At 29.8% G+C, this 24,950-nt stretch overlaps 2 protein-coding genes across 4 annotated transcripts in view; one reads left to right on the top strand and one right to left on the bottom strand.

Annotated features, from left to right (window-relative positions):
- Positions 1 to 24,950, top strand: part of LOC103572244 (peroxisomal leader peptide-processing protease) — a 62,374-nt gene that overhangs the window by 11,382 nt on the left and 26,042 nt on the right. The gene's annotated exons all lie outside the window — the stretch shown is intronic.
- Positions 1,504 to 24,901, bottom strand: LOC103572243 (ion transport peptide). The gene is made up of 3 exons (XM_053738194.1): positions 23,988 to 24,901; positions 5,316 to 5,749; positions 1,504 to 1,951 (listed from the first exon to the last, which is right to left on the bottom strand). Exons 1-3 carry the CDS (start codon positions 24,024 to 24,026, stop codon positions 1,840 to 1,842), a joined length of 585 nt encoding a protein of 194 aa, XP_053594169.1. The 5' UTR covers positions 24,027 to 24,901; the 3' UTR covers positions 1,504 to 1,839.

The following is a 24,950-nucleotide window of genomic DNA, read 5'->3' as shown; positions in this document are numbered from 1 at the left end:
CGAATATATGATATACCCATATACATATACATACACCGAATAATATATATGCTAAAATATAACAAAGGAAATATATGGTGCCATATATAATATAAATTATATGCTATCATATATTTTATTTCATATAAAAATTTTATATTTTTTGAATACAACAGGAAATATATCAATACAATATATTATAAGGTAAATGTATATATAGCTTCATATAAAAAACATATAAGTTACATATATGGAATATATATATTTACTACTGTATATAATTTTATATCAAATCGGCCAAAATCTTTATATGATTTTTTATAATATACAATATACTATATCATATATTTTTTTGTTGCAAACATATATGATTTAATATATTTTTACCATATATTGTTTTTTTCATACTGATCGGATCTGCTAGGGTAATTGTCAGAGGCATAAACTCAAAATGTCATTAAGAAAATTTTGAAACTCGGTATTATTTCTATGATAAGCGTAAAGCAGATAACCTTTTTTTATATTAAAAAAATAATTTAAAGTTTCATAACAGTATTTTTGAGACTAGTGAAAGATATATGAATTAAAAATGTACATTATAAAAATTGAATACTGATTTTGGAATGTATTTGATCACCCGCGACCGTGAATGATTCTTTCATATATTATTTGTAGTACTGCTGAATAAACTGCTTAGCAATTTAATTGTCGATTAAATAAATACTAAAACAAATACTTCATTTTTTTTCACTCATTTTTAAATCATAATAATAATAATTAAAAATAATAATATTAATAATAATAATAATAATAATAATAATAATAATAATAATAATAATAATAATAAACATAATAATAATAATAATATATTTAAAAATAAACAGTATTAATAATGCATGTAACATGGTAATACTTAAAAACATTGATTTCTTCAACATGTTTACTCTATTTATAATTTAAAGTTAATTAATGGATGTGATAATATTAATTACAAACATTTTCATGATTTAATAATTAAAATTGATAATAATTAATAATAAATGGAATCTAACCAATATTAACTTCACGCTTTTGTCATATCTCTTTCTCGTGCTCTCTTATGTGTATTAATGCGTGTATATAAATATATATATATATATAAATATACTCAGAAAAAAAATTTCTTGGCGCGAAATTTTTTGTTATGAATTCAAAATAAAAGTTTTCTTCGGACTAGAAAATTTTTGTCTTCAATTCTTAATGTAAAATTTTTCTTGGGGAAAATAAAAATTTTCTTATGTCAAGAAGAATTTTTTTGAGACGAGAAAAAGTTTCTTGCTTCAAGAAATTTTTTTGAATCTTAAGAAAATTTTTTCTTACTTCAAGAAATTTTTTGTTTTCAATTCATAATGCGACTACTGTCTTGAGGCAATTAAAAATTTTATTGGAACAAAGAAAAATCTCCGCCGAGAAATCCTTTTTTTTTTGTATATATATATATATATATATATATATATATATATATATGTATGTATGTATGTAATCATAAATATACTTATATTTTTATGTAATAGCATTTTATAATTTTTTGTCTATAATATGCGCGTAATAACACATTGTAGATATATTTGTCGACTAGAATTTGTAAAAAGGATGTATGGTCTTCGGTATCGTTCCGCTTAAGACGCCAGGTACGACAAAACTTGTAGTCCTGTCAGGGATGATAAGTTTAAACGAACTTTTGTTTTGTAGTGCAGTTTTATCGTTTTGTTTTTGGTTATTGATAACAGTTTAATGGCTAATTATCTTGTTATTTCCATGCATCCATGACTTGTTTTTATTCTCTCGTACCGGCGTGTATGCTTTGTAAGTATCTTTCTTTTACTTTTTGCGGCCGAGGTATTCCGTCATTTCCTGGAACTTTTCCTTTTCATCCTCAAGTAATAGAGCTTGAATACAACTCGTAAAGTATTTAGTGCTGAAGCAATCTTGTCTATAGTCAGAAATAAAACATATTATTAGAACTTGTTTACTCTTTTTTGTGATTAATGATGCTGTTAGTTAAATTAGGCTATGGTGGTTAATTGCCGTGCAAATGGTCTGTAAGAGGATGTTAGTATACATGATTAATTATTTTTCGCCGAAGTGCATCGTCTTTATTTTCTGAAAAGTGGCAGATGCATTATAGTTAGTTAATCATTCAGCTATTAATGGTTAAGTGTTAGTAAATTTTCCTGTATTGGAAGAAGTATTGAAAATGTGTTAGTTGAGACTAAATGAAGCTTACAATTGTTCATTTCCACCAGATATTGGAGAATTACCTACCAATGAAGCTGAAGCTAGCGACTGTAAGTAGCAGCCAGAAATTTTTTACGTGGCCGCTACTTACTGCGGCCGCTAACTTCAGCTTCATTTACCTAACATTCAATCAGTATTAAATCCTTGTTGAATCTCGATAGTTTTCATGCTTTTCCCACAAAGGAAACGTAATTGTATTGACAAAGTATAGGACAACTCAAAAAATACCAAACTTAATAGAATTGTAAACAAAAAGCACGAAAAATTAGTGTTAGTGTTTTAAAATAAAAAATACCATGTAATTAAAATAAATGAAAAACAAAAAGAAAAAAACTACCTAAACCCCAGGATCAGCTCCATGGAGTTGCTTGATTGCCATTTTGAATTGTTCAATCTCATCTTGCATCAATAATGTTTCCACACATCCTTTGAAGTAGTATGTCGTAAAGCAGTCCTTTCTGCAAAGGTTTATTTATAACGCAACTGTCAATAAAAGTTGGAAGCCTACTTTTAGCGTCTGTTTATAGGTTATGTAGAATACTTGAATTTTTTAAATAAATCATTGTGTACAGTTAGAAATTTAGTGTATTTGTGTATAAAAAGTAGTTGGTTTAGTTTTTTGAGTTAATCACAACACCGTGGAGATTAAATTTAACTGAAGTTTATTGTGTTTTCTGATCTAAACAAATGTTTTTGGTTAAAAGATACAAAGGTTTAAAAACAAGAAATTTTTAATGCCATTTGAAATTTAACACGAAACAACAGTTAACTTCACGGAAAAAAACAGAATATTCGAAATGAATAATTAATAGTAAAAAAGTGGAATCTGTTATTAATAATTAGTACTATTATGTGCTTAATGCAAAGTAGTTTACTAATTTTTGGAGATTCCTAAAAACTACTATCAATTATTTCAAAAAGTAAATAAATATTATTACTTTTTAGTATAATACGTGACTTATTAGTGAAAGTTAATTAATTTATGGCATAATCTATTAAAGTAATGATTCGTCAAATTAACAATTGCTATCTTAGATACTGATCTTTCCAGCCGACAAATTGCAAAAGTTACTAACTTTTATTTTATAAATTCGATATCACTGATCAATTATTAGCTTAAAATACCATTCATTCATCAGTATAAATTAATTTACAATATACATAAATCGAATAAGTGGTAAATAATAAAATAAAAAATTCGTATACTAGATCTTTATATATTAATATGTACGTTTACTAATTTTTCGGTTCCTCATTTTTAAAATTTTTCTACGTTTATTTGAATAGTAATAACTGTAGATAGTAATTTATCGATTCGTTTTCATATTAATTTTAATGTACGAAATTACAAATTTAGCTCTTGTATGTGTGTCAAATTTTAATAATAATAATAGCCATTTTGTAATATATATAAAGATCCTGGTTTGATATTAGAATCGAATATACTAATTTTAAGTCGAAAATAAACGACAAACTATTAAAATTTTGAGCATCATTTTTTTCCGTGTAGTACAACCCAATTGGAAAAATCCATATGGGAACCCAACCTAGATTCCGATGTGAGTTTCCACATGGCGTTTTCGGATGGATTCCCATACTCTGATTAAAAGTACTCATTGAAAAGGATTGAAAAAGATGAGAATTAAATACTTTTGAATACTTTCTATACCACCATATTTTCATCAGGGCCTAAAATTAATACTTTTCAATTCTATTGAATCCAAAAATAATATGAGAATTTCTAAACTTTCGAGGAATTAAAAAAGATTCAAAAGAATTGATATTTTTAATCTTTCTGAATACTTTTCGATACCAAAATAATATAATATCACATTTTGGGTCATGTGTAGGATTAGAAAGAATTCAAATGAATTGAAATTTTTGAATCTTTCTGAATCTTTCTCAATACCAAAATAATTCCATATTGGAAGGTATTGAAACGATCAAAGATTGAATTCCTTTCAATACGTTTGAATTTCATTTTAAGAATTACAAAGTATTTAAATGATCGAAATTTCAATTCCATTCAATACTTTTCAAAACCGCTGTATGGATTGAAAAAATTTTCAACCCCCTCAATGAGTATTTTCAATCAGGTTATGATTTCTTATAGGAATATGAATCTGTTCTTTGATTCATATACACGTCAATATCAAAAAAGTTTATGTGATATCGCATGGGGACCCATAGGAAACCATATAGACAAGTATGGATTTATATAAGAATCTTTATAGGGAACCATGGGTATCTGTATTCCCATATAGGAACTTAGATGTATGGATTTATTTATGAAAACACTATAAATGCAATGATCTATTTTAATAACATATTCATTTATTTGAAGTTAACACTATAAGTGTTAAATTAACACAAATTTACTCTTGTTGATTTTTTCTCAAAATGTTTGAATTATTCTCTAATATGTTCTAACATGTTAAAAATACATAAGATGTTGATTTAACACTTTTTTATATGAAATCTAACTCCACGTGTGTTAAGTTCACAAAAAAACGTCTGAGTTTTTTGAAACTCAAACATAAACTGTTAAATTAACACCAAAATTTCCAACTGTCTTGAAACGGAAACAATTTAACGGATATCATTATCGATTAACGATTTTAAAAAATTAATGCATTTTGCATCTAATGCTATCAGATGTTGAAAAACTTTTAAAAAAACTAATGCTGCATATACAGGTAACAACGAGATGTATATTAGTGTATGTTGCCGTGGTGTAAGGCATTAGCTATAAATAGAAGAGAAATTCTGTTTCTATACGCGTGCTGAAGCGCAACAGCCGCCCGATTGCAAGCATCGAAACCAAAGTCAATGATGGGATTTGTAAATACTTTAAAAGTATATCCAGATGTAAAACTACTATTCTGTCTGCTCTGTACTAAAAATAATATGGGTATATTTTCTCTTAGCAGCCATTGATTCGATACTTACTCATGACTAATCTCTAGCTTATTTTATGTAAACAGTTTGTTCTGATTGACTAAATTAGATAATTTGTAATATCGATAGTTTCGTAATAGAAATTAATAATAAATTATAACCTGCAAAGAGTGTGAAGTTGAGGTTCTCGGAAAAGATTATAGCAATCTTCACAAACACGATCGAGTCGTGCAAAGATACTTTTGTCATATACGCCCTTGCAGCCTAGATCTAGATAGGACCGCTTGCCAAGTGGATGACCCATGACTAAACCAGCGTCAGCAACGTCGAGACAAGACGATATCAGAAGTAGCGTGACAGACCAGGCAATGATGGATAGAAGTACAGATGAGCATATGAAGCTTCTATTGATGAAAAGTGGCGAAGACAAGTTGAGTATTCTTCCTGACATTGTCGTCATAGATGTCGAAGGTAGAGGATTTATTGGTTGACAAATATGCCGACTTGATGTATTTGAAGTTGAATTAGCCAGCTCTACAGACAAGCTGGAAGCTGAAAGTGATGGAGATTGTCTTTGGTGACGAAGCTGCATTATCTGGAACAGAAAAAATAAACATTTATTAACGATTATAATTGACTATTAATGAACAATAAAGAGCAGTTTGAAGATTCGATTTTTCCGTAAGATAGTTAAAAAGCAACAGGTTTTATCTTATAAGTACCATTTGTTCATACAATTAACCTCAAACACAAGCCTATGGATTTTGTAGAAACTTTTTTATTATTTTACATGAAAAGAAGTTATGGTAACAATTACAAAATATTATGGGAATAGTTCCCATACCGTAGGGCAACAGATTTTATAGAGATTACGTTTATAGGAATGACACCCATACGAATTATGATGACCATTCCTGTCTATATGGGTTCCTATGAAGCTATGGTAATAATTTCTGTGTCATTATGATAATCGTTCCCATACTAATATGGAACCTGTAACAATATACTGTGGAAAAAGTTACTGTATATTACGGCAACGATTACCATATGATTAGAAATTTCTCATATTATGGGAATCATTACCATAAGTGTTTTATTTTTCTTGAATCAAGTGAAAAATCCGGAAAACGATATTTATCTTTACCCAAGTTAACTGTTTTTTTTTCTGTGTAATGACGATCCAATATCGATAATTACCCGGTAAATATTATTAATATGTACATTAGGGTGGCCCTAAAAAAACCGACTATTTTTTTTTTGTCTCTTATGAAAATTTGTTGGCTTACGATGTTTTAAGAAGCCTCTCCAAAAATCGGCGATAAAAAATTTTCAAGAGATCGCTCATGAATTTTGAAAATATTAAAAATGATTGAAATTTGGATTTTTATTTCAAATTTTTTTCTTTCTCGTGGCAGCAATAGTTTATATTTGTGAAATCATGACAACGCTGAAAATTTAAGCCCAAAATTTAAATATTAAAACCTCGTTTAAGAATTTTGAATGTTTCCGAGTGCTGTCTTTTAAACGTTTTCGAGCGACCCTTGAATATTGATAATAAAGCTTCTCGATTTTTCTACCATCAATTTGCATCACAATGAATGAAAATATAACCCGAGAAATAGAAATAATAAGTTATTTACATACTTTTTTATTTTTTAATTCAATTTTTAGGTTTTTTCGCTTATTCAAAACTTAACAAATTTTATTGTTTAAGACTGTCCTGTGTATTTTTGGATTTGCAAAAGATATATTTTAGTGAAATGACAATGATTGAGTTATAAAAAAATACAAAAATTAATTCAAAGTATTAGTCACATATTATCAGTTAATATTCAAAGTTCTTGAGCGCCGTTTAAATATTTAAATTTTGGGCTGAAATTTTCAGCATAGACATGATTTTACAAATGTAAACTATTGCTGCCGCGAGAAAGAAAAAATTTAGAAGTAAAAAATCCGAATTTCAATCATTTTTGATATTTTCAAAATTCGTGAGCGACCTCTTGAAAATTTTTTATCGTCGATTTTTGGAGAGGCTTCTTAAAACATCGTAAGCCAACAAATTTTCATAAGAGACTCGAAAAAAAAAATAGTCAATTTTTTTGGGCCACCCTAATTTTTTTGGGCCCCCTATTAAGACGAGTTCATCTTAAGTTACCATTGAAAAAAAATTATTTTTTACTATTCAAATATTCCTCAGAATCAGGAGTTTTTTAAATATTTTCCTCGAGTCGTTTATTTTTTTATAAAGACAATTTTTCACCTCAGAGCTCTAAATCTCACTTTCAAGTGTCCTCGAGCTCTACGAGCTTCTAGACAGCGGAAAATTCTATAGATTGTTCTCATGTTGTGTGTCTATGTGTATATATATATATATATATATATATATGTATGTGTGTGCGAACAGGAATAAAGAAAGGTTACGAAGTTGTCGGCATACTATGAATGGACCACACGCAGGTATCGAGTTCCTCTCTTTCCACCTGCGAACGTTCTCAACCGACGACTTCATTAACTGGTCTCTCTCTTCCTCGCCTATTGCCCCCTACCTCTTTATCTTTCTCTCTTTAACAAACTCTTGAGTGGCTTTTATTCCCTTGTTTTTTTTTTCTCCTTTTCTTCAGCATATAATCACTGCTCCCGGGTGGGATTTTATTTTTAGTTGCTAAATTCTCAGAATTTTTGCACTGCATTTGAGGGTGGGAGAGAGGTACAACTTCTTTTTCCCTCTCTTTAACCACCAAAAGCCGTTCATATAATTGGCTCACGGGCGATAATTTGCCCTAAGAGCTCTCAAGATCGTTAAATTTTTGTTAAGTTTTTCGAAAGAATAAAAAAATTAAATATAAAAAGTTTTAAAAAACTCTTGTGGCTGTAGTTTACCTCTTTTTTTAAACCTCGCTTCTATCCTCATTTTTTCTCAATATCTCTCATGTCCTCGGCTCTTCTTATATAAATATTTCTTAGAACTGATCACTATAAGTCTTGGGGTCTTGATAGTACTTTATTCCAACTGTTTTATATTTAATAATACACAGAGAAAAAAGTATAGTAAAAATTGCAATACTGTAGTAAAATTTTTTAGCACACATGAAAAAAAGCATTCTGTACTGTAATTATTACTAAACGTTTAGTAAAATTTACTAGTTTGTAATAATTACATAATAAGATATTCAAAATGAATATGCATAATGTATTTTTTTTGCTAAGACGATTATATTTTTTACTATTTGTATAGTAAATTTTTCTATACTATTAATAAATACAAATTTGAGAAAGTAAATTTTCTAATACAATATAGGATTTGTTACTATACAAAATATTAAAATAACTATACCGCAATGTATTTTTTGCTAACACGATTATATTTTTTTACTATCTGTATAGTGAATTCTACTATGTCTAGATAAAATTAAAAGTTGGTGGAGATAGCATATACAAATATGTATTGCAAGTTCTGAAACTTTTGTCCAAAGGAGACATCGGGCCGTCACACATAGGAAAGGACTCGCGCGCGGGAGATCAGGGTTCGAATCTCGGTTGAAACAAATGATTTTTTGAAAAACAACAACTGACACCAATGCCAATACAGATTAACATAAATAATTTTAATTATCAAAATGATAGCAATAATAATAAAAAGTTAAAAGCTAATAAAAATTTTATTTTATTTTTTTCCATTCTAATATAGTAAAGTTTACTAAACGAGATAGTAAAATTTACTAAATGTAACTAAAAATTAATAAGCAATATAGGAGATTTTTTATAGCCAGTATACGAGAAATTACTAAACGACTTGTAAAATATGCTTATCTGTTAATGAATTTTTCATATAAATCATAAGCGTTTCAAGATTACTATTCAAACTTACTCATTATTCTCATTTTTTTTACTAAAATATACTATATTTTTTTCTCCGTATGACAAAACAATATATGGTTAAAATATATTAATATAGTATATTGTATATTATAAAAAATCATATAAAGATTTTGGCCGATGTAATATAAAATTATATACAGTAGTAAATATATTTATTCCATATATGTAATTTATATGTTTTTTATATGAAGCTATATATACATTCACATTTACCTTATAATATATTGTATTGATATATTTCCTTTTATATTCAAAAAATATAAAATTTTTATATGAAATAAAATATATGATAGCATATAATTTATATTATATATGGCACCATATATTTTCTTTGTTATATTTTAGCATATATATTATTCGGTGTATGTATATGTATATGGGTATATCATATATTCGCATCAAATTAACTAATTTTGAAAATTTTATCTGCAATTTAAAGAGTATATTAAAATTTAGTTCGTTAATTTTATTTTTTTTTCCATACACAATATAAATATATGTTTTTATATATGATCAAAGTATATTTTTCGTATATGATAGAAATAAATATTTTTATATATGATAAAAATATATTTTTTGTATATGATTGATATGTATATTTTATATACGCTAAACATATACGGACTCGTATATGATAAATATTATATTTTTTAATATAAGACAATAATATATCAGAAAATATAGTTAAATTGGCCACATATATTTTCTGATATTCATCATATATTTAAACATATATGTTATTTTCATACGGGAAAATACATTATAAATTAATTTTTTAAGCATGAAAAAGGTAGGAGCTATTCTACGAATGCATTTATTTTAAATGAATATCATCTTTTTAAGATCATTCTATACCAAAGTTTATCTCTACATCATTGACTCGTTAAATTACATTCAAAGTATACTGTACAGTATTTCTGAGTATAACTTATCCATAAAAAACGGCGAGTAGAGATGGGAAAATAAAAAAAGTTTACAAAATGAATTCTAACAGTGATCAAGGACAGAAAAGACTCTGTTTCGTTAGATAAATCGATTCTTCTCAACAGGTGGTCCTTTCTTTAGTGGATGACTCAATCTTGAAGATGAGTTGCCGCACAGACTCTCGACACAGAAAACAAGAAAATGAAAGGAAAGGAAAGGAGAAAAAAAAATATAAAAAACGACTATTGACTCTTATGTGTTCGCGCATAATGCGTGCCTGCTGCTACTTTTGGGGACTTTTGCGGGCTTACTGAAAACATTGAGGGGGTTGAGCCTCTAATTAGACGCTTGCCCGACGATCTGTGGGTTTCACCATGTAACATATGCCATTTAATATGCGCTATACAACCTATATACCGTAGCTCGCTGTTCAAAAGTCAAGAGCAGCGCCCAAAAAAAAGACGCTCATAAATCAACCAGCAACGAGGCGGCGGCATCTTTGACGTTTCTACCTACCTATACAAATACTCATGCAAACTATATTGTTAGTGCCTGTCTGACCACTTTACCTTCTCATCATCTTTACTGAGTAAATATCTTCTCTGCCAACTGATTTTAAACAAACCAAGTTACTGCTTTATGAATTTCGTATGTATATAGACTCCAATAAAAAAATCTACGTGAAAATCCAGCATAGATTCTTACATGGTTGCCCATAAAAATCCACAGCATCCTAAATCCATATGGGAATCTAGTATGGATTTCCTATAGGAATCTAAAACATGCCAAAATCCATATGGGAACATAATTTAAATTCCTATATGGACCTGTATAGTTCACCATGTAAGGTACCGGCGGGTAATAAGGCCTAGCTAAAGAATATTTTGATTAGAATCGAAAACATTGCATTTAATTATCGAAATGTATCATCAATCTTTATTTCAATACACTACCCATAAACTGTAATCAACTAATGGTAATTTTTACCATAAACAAACAAAAAATTATACTTTTACAAAAAACATACGAATAGGCCTTATTTTACTACGGTAGGGTAATAAGGCCTACGGGTAAAACAAACTGGAATAATTTAACTATACTTAATAAAATTGGTATTAGAGACGAATCATCACTTAAATTTAGCAACAATACTTTTTAAGAGTCAGAACACTAGATTGTTTTGCTCAAGAGCACTTAAAATTATCAGTATTCTTTTTAAGAGTCAGAAGACTAGATTGTTTTTTATAATTTCTTCTGCGCTACGACAGTATATGATGGATGATAAAATATAGAAGACAGGGAACGTGGTATCGGGACTATAAATTTGTCGTAACATCTTTATGCAAGACTCTTCTACTAGAGTAGTCTTTAACGGAGGCGGTTATTTTAAATATCATTTCTGTCACTTAGGCCCTATTATCCGCGTGTACCTTATATAAAATTTTTACACAGATATCCAGATACCTAGAGTCCTACATGAATTTTTTCCATGGAAATCCAGATATCCTTGTATTTTTTGTAAGGGAACCCACAGTTTCATATATGGAATCCCTGTGTAGGAATCCCGGTATTTATACTTTTCTACATGGAACTTTATATACATTCGTACTTTTCTATGTAAATTTCTGTGGATTTCCATGTAATCTTACATGGAATGTTAGGGAATTATTAGTTAATATCAGCAAAAATATTGGAGTCATACGAATCCGAAATCATAAAAATTAGTCGTTTTAAAACTGTTGACATGCTTGAGTTTATCGAGATATTTAGATTGATGAGTAAGACTTCAGAAACGTCATAGGTTCAGCTTTAGAATACCGCCTGTCGAATTGAAACAATCAATAGCTTGTCATCGAAAGATTGTCATCAACATTCTATGGAGTTATGACGAAAATGAGTCAACTTTTGAAGTTATGTAGATGGTATTTGAAACTAAGTTTGACCGCCTTTTAAAAATAATATACCTGTGTAAAGTCAGTTAGGAACATTGACCGGGCATTTTGGGGAACAAGCTCAATTCAGAGAAGAAAACAAAAGTACCACAAAAACTCTGAACAAATCATATCGCATCTATTGCAAAGAGATGTTTGCATTTAATGTATATATTTTCGATAAGTTCATAGAAAAGTTTTTAATATGTACAATGAAAAATAATTAAAAAGACTAAAGGTCCGATAGAAAATTAAAAAATTCAAAATTTTCTGATACTTTATACTACAGAGCATAGTAATTCTGTCAAAAACCTTTCAAATTCGAGTTTGTTCGGAAATATTCGGCTCTTTTCGTTCATTTTAGTACTGATAGGTTAGAATAAATTACGAGAAGTATTGAGACGTAAGTGAGCATCTCTACGTAAACTTTCTTGTGAATTTTGTTTTGGACCATAATTATAGATATGGATACGAATACTTCCCTCGCGGTTTTGATTCACCCTGGAAACACCCCGGAAACACGATGGAATCACGGTGGATCCACGGCGGTTACACGGTGGGTTTTTTGTCATTTTATCACCGTGATTCCACGGTGATTGCACGGTGTATTCACTGTGATTCCACGATGATTACGCGGTGTACTCACCGTGATTCCATGTACACCGCGTAATCACCGTGGATACACTGTGGAATCTCGGTGAATACACCGTGGAATCAGGGTGGGTACACCGTGTTACCATCGTGGAAAGACCATGTAACCACCGTGTATACACGGTGATAAAATGGCACAAACCCACCCTGTAACCACCCTGGATCCACCGTGATTCCACCGTGTTTCCACTCCCAGGGTGTTTCCAGGCTGATTCCAGGCTGATTTAAAACCGTCAGGGTTATGAAATTCGGATAAATTTAGTACATGGACTGTTATTATTGTTAGCGTTTTATCGTTGCTGTGATTGCATGCAATTTGAGCAATGTGGGGTTCCGTTTTGCCAGACTCCTCCGCTTGAGAGCAGTATAATAGCGAATTTGGTCGAGCGCACATTTTTAAATGTCAAATTTAAAAAGACTAAAAATTTGTTCTAGAGTGATTTAGGAAAAAAAAACCCAAGAAATTTTCAAATTTACAATCAATTATATGATGTTTTCGATAAATAGTATAAATGTCAGACCATAATAAATATACAGTATATTTGTCAGTTAAATATGTGTTTTGGAGTAGCTGCTAGTGTCGCATGATCATCATATCATATTCGATATCAAAGAAATTAAAAAATGGGTAAGTGATGTGCTCCTTTTTGTAAAGGAAAAGCAACTTTCACTTTTCCCAATGATGGAAAACGTCGGGCCCTTTGGGAAAAGACTATAAATGAAAATTTTCGGTCTTCGAAATCGTCGAGGTTATGTCCTAACCATTTCGCGAAGGATGTTATTGTTGAAAAAAATGAAAGCTATTACACAGGTAAATAAATAGTTGAATTATCTTCTCTTAACTGTGCAACATTCCATGTGAGATATTTATTATTATTTGTATCCATATTGCTAGATAAGTTAAAAAATTATTTTTAGTGTTAAATTTTTGCGCGCCATCGAATGAGCTATGATGCTGCCCCCTAGGCCTAGTTTGACGAAAACGGAACCTCATTGAATGCATCTAACCTATTTTTTTCAGCATTCTTTTAACTATAATTTTTTGCGTTAATTCATTGCTTCTTCTATTTTTACGAATACTTTACACATTGTAAATTCTGGTCGATATATTTAAAAAATTTCTACATTACCGGTCATTTTTGCCATAATTCTATACTGTCCTCATGCTTCCATTACTATAGTAATTTTTTAGCAAACCTTTATGTAAAAAATACCATGAAATTCTGTGAGTGTAGTCTGTAAAGTTATCATAAATTACTAAAGATTTAAAATTTCGTTTTAAAACATATCTGAACTCTATTTATAGATCAGTTTATTTTTCGAAAATATTTTTACAGCCCACAGATATTCGTAAGCGTTTGTAAATGCAATAAAAATAACATTAATCAATTATTATCTATCATTTATATAATACTATAATGAATAAATTATAAACCCATATAAATCGCTTTTAATTTAAAAAAAGACGTAAATAAAAAAGTTAATGACGTCAAAGTCAAAGTATTAATTATGCAAGTAAATAGTTGTATTAATAAGCAATTTATAAACTTGTCATCTGAAAATCTCAAGTAATATCAATCAAGTTATCTGAAGCGATGTTTCAGCAAAACACCTTATCTAATGGGCTGAGACGTAAGACGTTTATCACCTGACCTTGGGGCAGAGTTTTAACTCAGATTTCCTGTTTCCGAAACAGCTGAGAATCCGTGTTTAATGAAATTTTTTCAGACTTATTGTATACTAAATAGTATCAGACATTCTTACATCGGTATCTTATTCAGTTGCCGAGATTGATCATATAGCAATTTGTGCATGCGTTTTATAAGCTCATAACGTCAATGAACCTTCTTGGAAGCAAGTAGAGGATGCTGTGATAAAATAAAAAATAAATGATCGAAACATTGACGAGGTCGTGGTACATCTTTCGAATGTGGCAGTCGGTCGGTTAGTATACTTGTTTAATGTTTTTCTTGAGCTGAGTGTTGAACAGTTGAGTTAATATAAAAAGAAACATACGAGGTGATCAACTTGAAAGACAGAGGTTCTTTTGTTTTGTCCACGGGTATTCTGTCTTTTCTCAATGTGAGAGTAAGCAAGAGGGATAAAGAGACTTATTCACATGACGCGCACTTCTATCCACAGAAACCGTCCAAAGACGCTCAGTATAAGCATGTATCATATGTATGTAGGACAGAGCAGGCTCTGTTAGCTTATTCATGCGCGCGCAGGGGAGCCAATGATACTCCTTCCTTGTCATGTAATGCCAAGTGGTGGGGATCAGTATTACGGCAGACAGCTTGGCGTCCTGCAGATCGGACTGTGAGGGTTTCCAGTTCCTTTCTTCCTTTTGCTCATTCATTCTCTTTATTTACTTCTACACATTCATGTTACTGCATTTTTTTATTATATTTGTTATTTCCTCTAATTAATTTATCTTGCATTATAAATTTTTATAACTTAGTGTTTGTACTGTCTTGGAATTTTAAAAACTACTTCTGATGGTCAAGACTCGTTGACATTTCATGATAAATGCTCGCTTCTTATTAACCCATACTAAGTATTATATTTATTCTCATGAGAATATAAACTTCTGTATCTGACCCGGAAACTAAAATTAATTGCCAACAATGATAAAGTTATCAATTAAGCACCACAAATTTGTTCTATCAATCAATATAAAGTATTGTCATTGTTATTTTTATTTTAAATTAAAATTTTTACTTTCATTAATATGATTGACGCCAGTGTCATGTATTCGTCTGATATACAACTATTTACATCTAAATTAATACCAGTATCAAAGAACCAGAATTCTGTTTCAATTATACCATATCAATATCAACATGACTAAGTAAAGTTCAATGTAAGACCTTGAGCTTTAGCTGTGTGTTATTATTAATCAAGATAATTTTTTTATTAAAACACCTGAGGACACAATAAAATACAGAAAAACACTATAAATTATATGTGAAAACAACATACTTTAATTTATTGTATATTCAAAATTTTATTTAAATATTATGTACTTGTAACAAAAAATCAACTAAAAAAACCCGCTCTGACTGTTTTATGCTTGTTAAGAAAGCACGTGGTCTCGCCCCTCCCAGAAGATCTAGAAAACTCTATGTAACTAGTCGTTGCATGGTTATGGTAGAATTCGCGCTAACAGATTTTGTATGCAGAAGGACAAGAAATAGCTAAATAGTCGCTTCCCGTAACAAAAAACAATATATGGTTAAAACATATAAAGTCATATATGTTTGCAACAAAAAAATATACGATATAGTATATTGTATATTATAAAAAATCATATAGCGATTTTGGCCGATTTAATATAAAATTATATATAGCAGTAAATATATGTATTCTATATATGTAACTTACATGTTTTTTATATGAAGCTATATATACATTTACATTTACCTTATAATATATTGTATTGATATATTTCCTTTCATATTCAAAAAATATAAAATTTTTATATGAAATGAAATATATGGTAGCATATAATTTATATTATATATGGCACCATATATTTTCTTTGTTATATTTTAGCATATATCTTATTCGGTGTATGTATATGTATATGAGTACATCATATATTCGCATAAAATTAAATAATTTTGAAAATTTTATCTGCTATTTAAAGAGTATATTAAAATTTAGATCTAAATTAATTGGAGTTGGTCATACGAATAAGAAACTTTTTTTTCCATACACAATATAAATATATGTTTTTATATATGATCAAAGTATATTTTTCGTATATGATAGAAATGTATATTTTTATGTATGAAAAAAACATAGTTTTCGTAGATGACAAGAATATATATTTTCATATATAATAAAAATATATTTTTTGTATATGATTGACATATATATTTTATGTATGCTAAACATATACGGACTCGTATGTGATGAATATTATATTTTTTAGTATAAAAAAAAATATATATCAGAAAATATAGTTAAATTGGCCACATATATTTTCTGATATTTATCATATATTTTGACCATATGTTATTTTCATACGAGTTTACATTAGAATACCGTCACAAGTGATAATTATTCTTTTAATTCTGAACTTCTGGATCCATTGCTCTATTCAAAAGTTCCCATAGATCAGCTCAAAAGTGCCTAAAACCATAAAAACCAATGGAATTCTTTTCGGGTGTTGGCACTTTTGATTGGATTCTGTTGGATAGGGCAGATTCACCAATTCTTTGCCATTCTCCAAAGCCTTTTCTGATTAAAATTAATCTCATGCATACGCAAACTAACGCGCACATATATATGATGAATTCTCTTATGATCTAGTAACCCAAGACATTCTTAACACATTTTTTCAGTGTAGACAAGACAAGCAGTCAATTCTCAACGATTTTTCTAAATATTAGGAATCATATAAAAGAAAAGTTAATATTATCTATACTTTTTTCTAAAAGATCTAGAAACTATAGATTTCAAGCTTAAAACAGCTTTTTTAATTTTTTCGATACGGCCATTGTTTAGGAAACAGCCTTCCACAAGTAACTAAAAAATTTATAAAATTTATTGTTCTTTTAATTTTGATGTATATGATCCTATAAATTTGAAAATCGAACTTTGTCAACTGTACAGTGGGTAGCCAAGTCTTTTTATTGAAGTAAGTTTGTTTCATTCAAAATTTCCAAAATCTTTTTTTCCGTATTTAACCGAACAATTAAAACGGTATTATGGGCCCAATAGTAAACTGACCGCTTAAGAACACATGAAAGATATTTTTTCAATGCGTATAAGGGTTTGGCCACCTACTGTGCAAGAAATATATTTTCGACTTCGTAATGACTGGTTATTAAAATTCTGATATTTGATGTATGCATACTCTGATTAAGAAAAATTATTGGAAATTATTCAAAACAATTTGAGTCGACTAATATATAGATACACAGCATAGATTGAATCATTTTTTAAAATCAGGGACACCTGTTTGCGTGGGCATCGCGACAATTTAAGAAAAAAATGACTCTTTGATAGGAAAAACTGAGACCAATAATTGAAATGTAATATTTTGTTATTAATAGAACATCCCCTGTGCATATAAATAATCTCTCATACATACACACGTACAAGTATTAACGTTTTCTGCAATATCATCTTTCAAATCTTACGTCAAAATCGTCCATCCCTACTACTGTATCTTTGATTTCATAATTTCTCAGTAGAATACATGGTTAATAAATCTACTTTGAAAGTTTTATAATTTCTAAAAGTAAAATTTTAGCGTTACCAACCTATTTTATTCTGTGATTCTTCTTAAGACAGTATTAATACATATAATTATAAATTTGATTGTTTATTAAAATATCGACGATTGATTTCTGACACTTAAAACATACACACAGTTAGTTCACCAACACTTAACATGAAATAAAACTCACACGAATTAGATGTTCATTTTATTGTATTTTTTTATTTTTAAAAAACCTAATAAATTATTTTTACTAAATTCCAGGTATGTAATGAACTTCTTTGATGAAAAAAAAAAAATAAATGACAGTAACAGTTCAGTCCAACATAAACATAATATTGATAATTAAGTCATAAAGAATTAGCGTAACGCGTTATCATTAATTGTAAAATACTAATGTATGAACGAGCGTGAGATGCGACTCTCTTGGTGGTTCAGGCTAACATCAACTAGCACGGACTGCAGTCACTTATAATATGGCCGAGGCGCGAACCAATCGGATCTTGTTACCCCCCTCCCCCCACTCCCCCTCTATCGACAGCAAAGACCCCCCGCGTGTTATTCCCGATCGTCGTACCACCTTTTTTATTTCTCTTCCTCTTCTTTTTATTGTTCTTTTTTTCCCTTTCTTCTCGTTTTCATATATGATTCTGAGGCCTTTTACTCTACTCACTTTATTACAAGTGATCTTGCTTACCAAGATCGCTTATCCGAGAAACGGGACTCCAAGTATCATCACTTTTCGTCCTCTTTGCTTTCCCTTTTTGACCTCTCATAAGTTTCCCTTTTTCTCCTTCATTTTCTTTGACTTTTTACATTCAGAGTTATGCCCATTCATTACTTAATGCAGAGTATTGTTACCAAATTTATTTCGAGATTAATGTTATCTGAAATAACAAGAACCGATCTAATCTTTTCTTCCTAATGTCCTTATGAAAGGTACATTCGTCGTTAATTCCGTTCTTTACAACTCTTGTGGTGATTAACGCACTATTATTTCAATTCTATTTTAAGGCTTGATTTTAGGAAAAAAGAAACTACTGATAGAGTGAAATATATCTTCATTGTTTCCGGACTCACTTTTAATTTTTCATAATTTATAACATTGTATTCCTTTTAGCTGTATCTGTCATAACTTAAGTTAATTAGACTATTCTCATCGAATAGTATAGATAAACAGAAAAAAAAAATTTTTTTCTCGCTCCTAGAAAACCCTGATGAAAAATTAACAATTCGAAACGATTTGCAATGTTAAGTGCCCATAAGAAGAGCATTTCAAAAGTATTCGAAATATTTAAAAGCATTAAGAAGTATTTCAAATTTGTTTTTTCTAATCGTTTTAAATCATCTCTTTTAATGAAGGTATTTTCGTTTTCAATTAAGGGGGATAGTCACTGTGAAATTTCAAAACAAATTTTTTTTTTTTTATTAAATCAAAGTTTATACAGTCAAAAATATGTATCTAGAGTATTATATGAAAATTTCGAATATTTTTCGAGTTGTAGTCATTTTTGTGACAGCGCGTCAACTGACCGTTGCATTAACTAAAAACTTTAAACGCGTTTTTCTCGAAACTACTTTTTTTGAACTGGTCTCATCTGTAATTTGCATAAATATAAACCGATTTGCAACTTTTTTTTCCCGAGTTTATCTATTCAGTAGCTAAAGTTGCACGTAGGGGATTTTGAAAATTTTGATATTTAAGATTTTTTAAGGCTGTTTGAATTCAAAAAAATAGAAAAAAAACGAAAAAATTTTTAATATGTCGCCATTTTTTTTTCAAATTCAAATTTTCAAAATCCCCTACGTGGAACGATAACCACATGCATACAGATTACAACGCGGTTTGGTTTTTTCGTTTCAGATAATCCGTTTTTGAGTTAGAGATGAGATCGTGGTGGGGGAAATTTTTTTGGTGCTTCACAACAATGCTTATAACTTTATAACAACATGATATTTTTTAATAAAAATTTAGGAGAATTATCTTCAATGCATACTTTCTACAGCGAAAAAATCCGATCCCTGAATTCCTTTATTATCCCAATCAAAAAGTGATTATTTATTACCGATTCTAATTTTTTCTGGCCTATACGCTCAAAGAAGATCTTAATTACAGTAACTGAACACCTCAACTAAACCCGGGTAAAAAAAAATAACAAATTTGACTTTTTAGATTAAGGAACTAAATGGATAAGTATAGGTCAAGTTAACCAAAAGCAAGTCAAAATCAAATGTGTCTTTCGTTTGTTTTTGACTTGATTTCGGCTAACTTGACCTTCTTAGTATCCATTTAAATAACAATTGTCAAATTTGACTTGATTTTAGCTAAGTTGATTTGAATGTAAGCCCAAAATTCAAATTTAAGTTATTTGTTTGACCCGGGAAGCACTCAGCTGAAGCACTTCGATGGTTCAACGTGTGTCAAGAATGTTTTTAATGGTACTGTACACAGTCCTTTGAGTGTAGTCTTAACCAGAAAAAATAATATTTCGTACTTGGTTATCTCATCATAACTTTTTTTGAGATCGTACAGCCTAAACACATTGTTTTTAAATAATATCTTCAAAACCACATGGAAATCGTGAAAGGCATCTTTGGGACTAGCGACAGGATATTTTCAATTTTTCACAAAATCTTCAAACTAGTATCCGACAATTAATGTAAATTAACATTTATCTACATAAGATTCGATTGAACATGACTAAAATTTCTTCATCAAACATGTAAAACAAACTTTTCCTAAAACTAAAATTCATTGCTGATCTTTTATATTTTTCGATTAGTTATCTATTGATTATTTATTGTGCACAAATCAATCTGGAAAACGGTTAACCCTTCGGGCAAAATCCAAAGACCCTGCTATTTTTGAGCTCAAAAAGATCATATATTTTCGAGCTCTCTGAGCATAAAAAATATTTGTTTTTGTGCACTCTATGTTCTAGAAAAGTGTTATTCTGATACAGTTAAAAAACATCGAACCTGCTAGGTAAATCATGAAATTTTTGTTGTTTTCAAACTCCCAGGAAAAAATGATCAGACCTGATCATGCCTATTCATGTATGATCAGGCCTGAAATCAGACATGATCAGGCCTAATCATACCTGTCCATGCCTGTTCATGTCTGAAGCGTTAAATACGCTCAGGCCTGATCATACCTGTCCAAGCCTGGTCACGTCTGGTCATGCCTGTTTATGTCTGAAGCGTTAAATACACTCAGGCCTGATCATACCTGTTTATGTCTGTTCATGGTTGTTCATGCCTGTTCATGTCTGAAGCGTTAAATACGCTCAGGCTTGATCATGCCTGTTCATGTCTGTTCATGTATGTTCATGGCTGTTCATGTCTGCTCATAGATATAAAATTTTGTTGACCAAGAATCTATCACATATAAGATTTTTATTACTTAAAGTTCATACGAAACTTACTTTTATACTAAATCTCTTAGGTCAGTGAGTAGCTTGTTAAACTTTCGAGCACAAGGTCCACGGTTCAAATTCTGCACACGCCCGAATTTTTAATTTTTTTAAATTTTTATAGCAATAATTATATATAATATAATATAGTTACACATAATTATATATAATTATATAGGGCCATTTTTTATACATAATTTTTTTTCCCGGATGGGCATGAACAAACATGAACATGCCTGATCAGGCCTGATCAAGTATGGTCATTTTTCATGTCTGATCAGGCCTGGTCAGGTATGGCCATTTTTCATGTCTGATCAGGCCTGGTCAGGTATGGCCATTTTTTATGTCTGATCAGGTCTGATCATTTTTTCCCGGGCTATTCAAATTGAACTAATAACTATACTTCTGTTTTTGAGTTCAAGCTCGAAAAGTCTTTACTAGGAACTGGTGTTGTCAAATCTTCGAATATAAATATGGATTCCCAGGTATTCAAAAAGAGTAAGAAATATCGATTACATAGTTAATTTTTAGACATTGAGATGTATTTTGCGGCAATCGAAGGCTTTTATCGGATTCTAAAGCTAAGTAGGTATTGGAATTAGTCGATTGAATGGTATCCAAATTTTTTTTTTGTATTTCTTATATATCTAGATCTATTCAACCCAATGAACCGAAATCTGCACAAAATCTAAGTTTCAAAGAACTCTTTCAATTGCTGCAAGAATAATCTAAATTGGTAGATTCATTAAAAACATATGGAAGGTTTACACACGCAAACGGACTCACACGCAAATACATACACTTGGAAATCGTCTTGAAAATCGTCAGAATACTTTCCTAAGACCTGAAAACGTCGGCATCTGAAGAACTGATTTTCAAAAATCGGACTAAAAATAATAATTTTTCTTTTGGAAATTTTCAATTTTCTTAGCAACAAGTTAAAAAACATATGATGAAGTATTTTCTTACTTCGTTAAACCACGTTAAACCGGGTTGTTTTGTAACGGAATGATTTAAGGTCTATTGAAATTGTGGCAATACAGTTTAGACGTCCTGGTAATATTTTTTTTTTTAAGGTAATCGGTTTTTATGATAATCGATTTTATGTTCATTCAAGAATTTTTATATTTCCATTGTAAACGTACTCAAGAAAACTGTTGTACCGTCAGATAATATCTAGATTCAGAGTTAAGTAAATTGAATTTGCATTGAATTAATTTGATCTCATAAAGATCGCGAAAAAAATAACTAACGTATAATAAAGTATTGTTTCAATAGAAGTTTCTTTCTATTTCCTCAATGCTCATCGGAATTCTTGCTATGATCAGGATGTTACTACTATTGTAATAAGAAATAAATTAGTGCAATTATTTACCTAAAAACAAGGACTAAGTACATGGAGAAAAAAGTATAGTAAAAATTACAATACTATAGTAAAATGTACTAACAGATATGAAAAAATACATTCTGTATTGTAATTATTACTAAACGTTTAGTAAAATTTACTAGTTAGTAATAATTACATAAGATGTTAAAAATTACTATGCGTGATGTATTTTTTGCTAAGACCATTATATTTTTTACTATTTGTATAGTAAATTTTACTACACTATTAATAAATACAAATTTAAGAAAGTAGATTTTCTAATACAATATAGGATTTGTTACTATACAAAATATTAAAAATTACTATATGCAATGTATTTTTTGCTAACACGATTATATTTTTTTACTATCTGTATAGTAAATTCTACTATGTATAGATAAAATTAAAAGTTGGTGGAGATATCATATACAAATATGTATTACAAGTTCTAAAACTTTTGTCTAAAGGAGACATCGGGCCGTCAGACATCGGAAAGGGCTCGCGCGCGGGAGATCAGGGTTCGAATCTCGGTTGAAACAAGTGATTTTTTAAAAAACAAAAATCGACACCAACACCAATACAGAGGACATAAATAACAATAATAATCAAAATGATAGCAATAATAATAAAAAGTTAAAAGCTAATGAAAATTTAATTTTATTTTTTTCCATTCTAATATTGTAAAATTTACTAAACGGGATAGTAAAATTTAGTAAATATAACTAAAAATTATTATGCAATTTAGGAGATTCTCCATAAACAGTATATGAGAAATTACTGCACGGCTTGTGAAATGTGCTTATCTGTTTACTAATTTTTCATATAAATCATAAGCGTTTCAAGATTGCTATCCAAAATTTGTAATTATTCTTATATTTATTAGTAAAATTTACTATATTTTTTTCTCCGTGTATAATTTGGTGTTACTTAAGATTGCACCTAACCTATATTTCCAGCTTTCTTATAACTAAAATTTTTTTAAGTTTATTGCTTACCATGCACATTCTACATTATGTTCGTTGCATTTTTAAAATTTCTACATTATCGTTAATTTTTACTATTATTCTATACTATCTTTACACTACTATATAGTAATTTTTCTATAAATTTTTTCTGTAAAAAATACCGTAAAATTCCTTGAGTGTTTATATAATTATCTATCTATCTATCTACTTATATATTCATACATAACATAATTCTCTGAAGAAACAGTTTTCTCATATATATTGATAAAGATCTGGTTTTTAATTTATTCCAATTCTATTAATTTCCTCTATGAAAATCATCTCAAATAATTTGAGACACGTAACATTAATGACTCATCAAATACCGAAAAGGCTACATTACATTGAGCATAAAATATATCTCAAGATAATTTAACGTGTAATAAATATGAAAAGAGTTATAAATGTCAAAGTTTATTTTATTACAATGTTTACCTTGCCAGAACTGTTGACAGAACTTTTACGTCCAGACATAAAAGCAGTGCAAGGTGACAAAGTGATAATTTCCTTGTGAATAAATTAATTTTGACAACAAGCAGAACAAGTCTAATAAACACAAACATTAAGTGAAATGAGTTGTCATTGATGATTTATCAGGTTAATATTTATTTTACTTTATCTTGCATCGTTAATTAATGCATCTGCGTGCGATAATCACTCAACCAACTTCACTTTCGAGGCCCACGTAATGAATCGTCAAATTTTCGCGACACCCTGTCACTCGCTCCATCACACAATTGAATGGCCCGGAACCAATTTTAATACTCGATCAATCGTCTTTATCCATTGTATCTCACAAGCTAATTACAACTACCATTTCCGGTGTATGTCTAAGTTTACAAACCCGAGTTTGTTTAACGTTATTTTTATGTTAAAAAGACTTTTCCTTATCGCTGTTTGCTTGGACAAACAAACATTGAATATTCCTTGGAAGTCTTGAAAGACTGGTATCAAGTCCCCAAAACGATTATCGGGGACCTCTAATATTTGCACTGATGTGGGGAGTTTAATGTCCGTATCCGTGCCAGTCAATGTGCATGCTGCTAAGCGCCGTATAGATACTGCGTGAGTTGATTTTCTCACGCCGCGATTTCCGTTCGAGTTCAAATCACTCACTCGGACCCTTATGTATCAACAAGGTACTGAGCTTGTGTATATCCAATGTCCGGTGGTAACAAAGGTCTTTATCAATGGCCTTTATCTTGTACACCAATATGTTGGATGCAATTTCGTCGAATCAATCCGAGATCTTGCGATCTCTATTTAATGGAATTTCAAATGAGTAGCACTTATTAATTTAGGATTAGGAATGAAGCAAATAATATGTGACACAAGAGGTTAAAGTTGGTACGTCGCGCAACGCAGACTGTCGCTGGTACAAACCGCCGAAGCAGACGT

Source organism: Microplitis demolitor, chromosome 4, assembly GCF_026212275.2.
Source record: "Microplitis demolitor isolate Queensland-Clemson2020A chromosome 4, iyMicDemo2.1a, whole genome shotgun sequence".
In the NCBI taxonomy this organism is placed as follows: domain Eukaryota; kingdom Metazoa; phylum Arthropoda; class Insecta; order Hymenoptera; family Braconidae; genus Microplitis; species Microplitis demolitor.
This window is presented reverse-complemented; position numbering and strand designations above follow the sequence as displayed.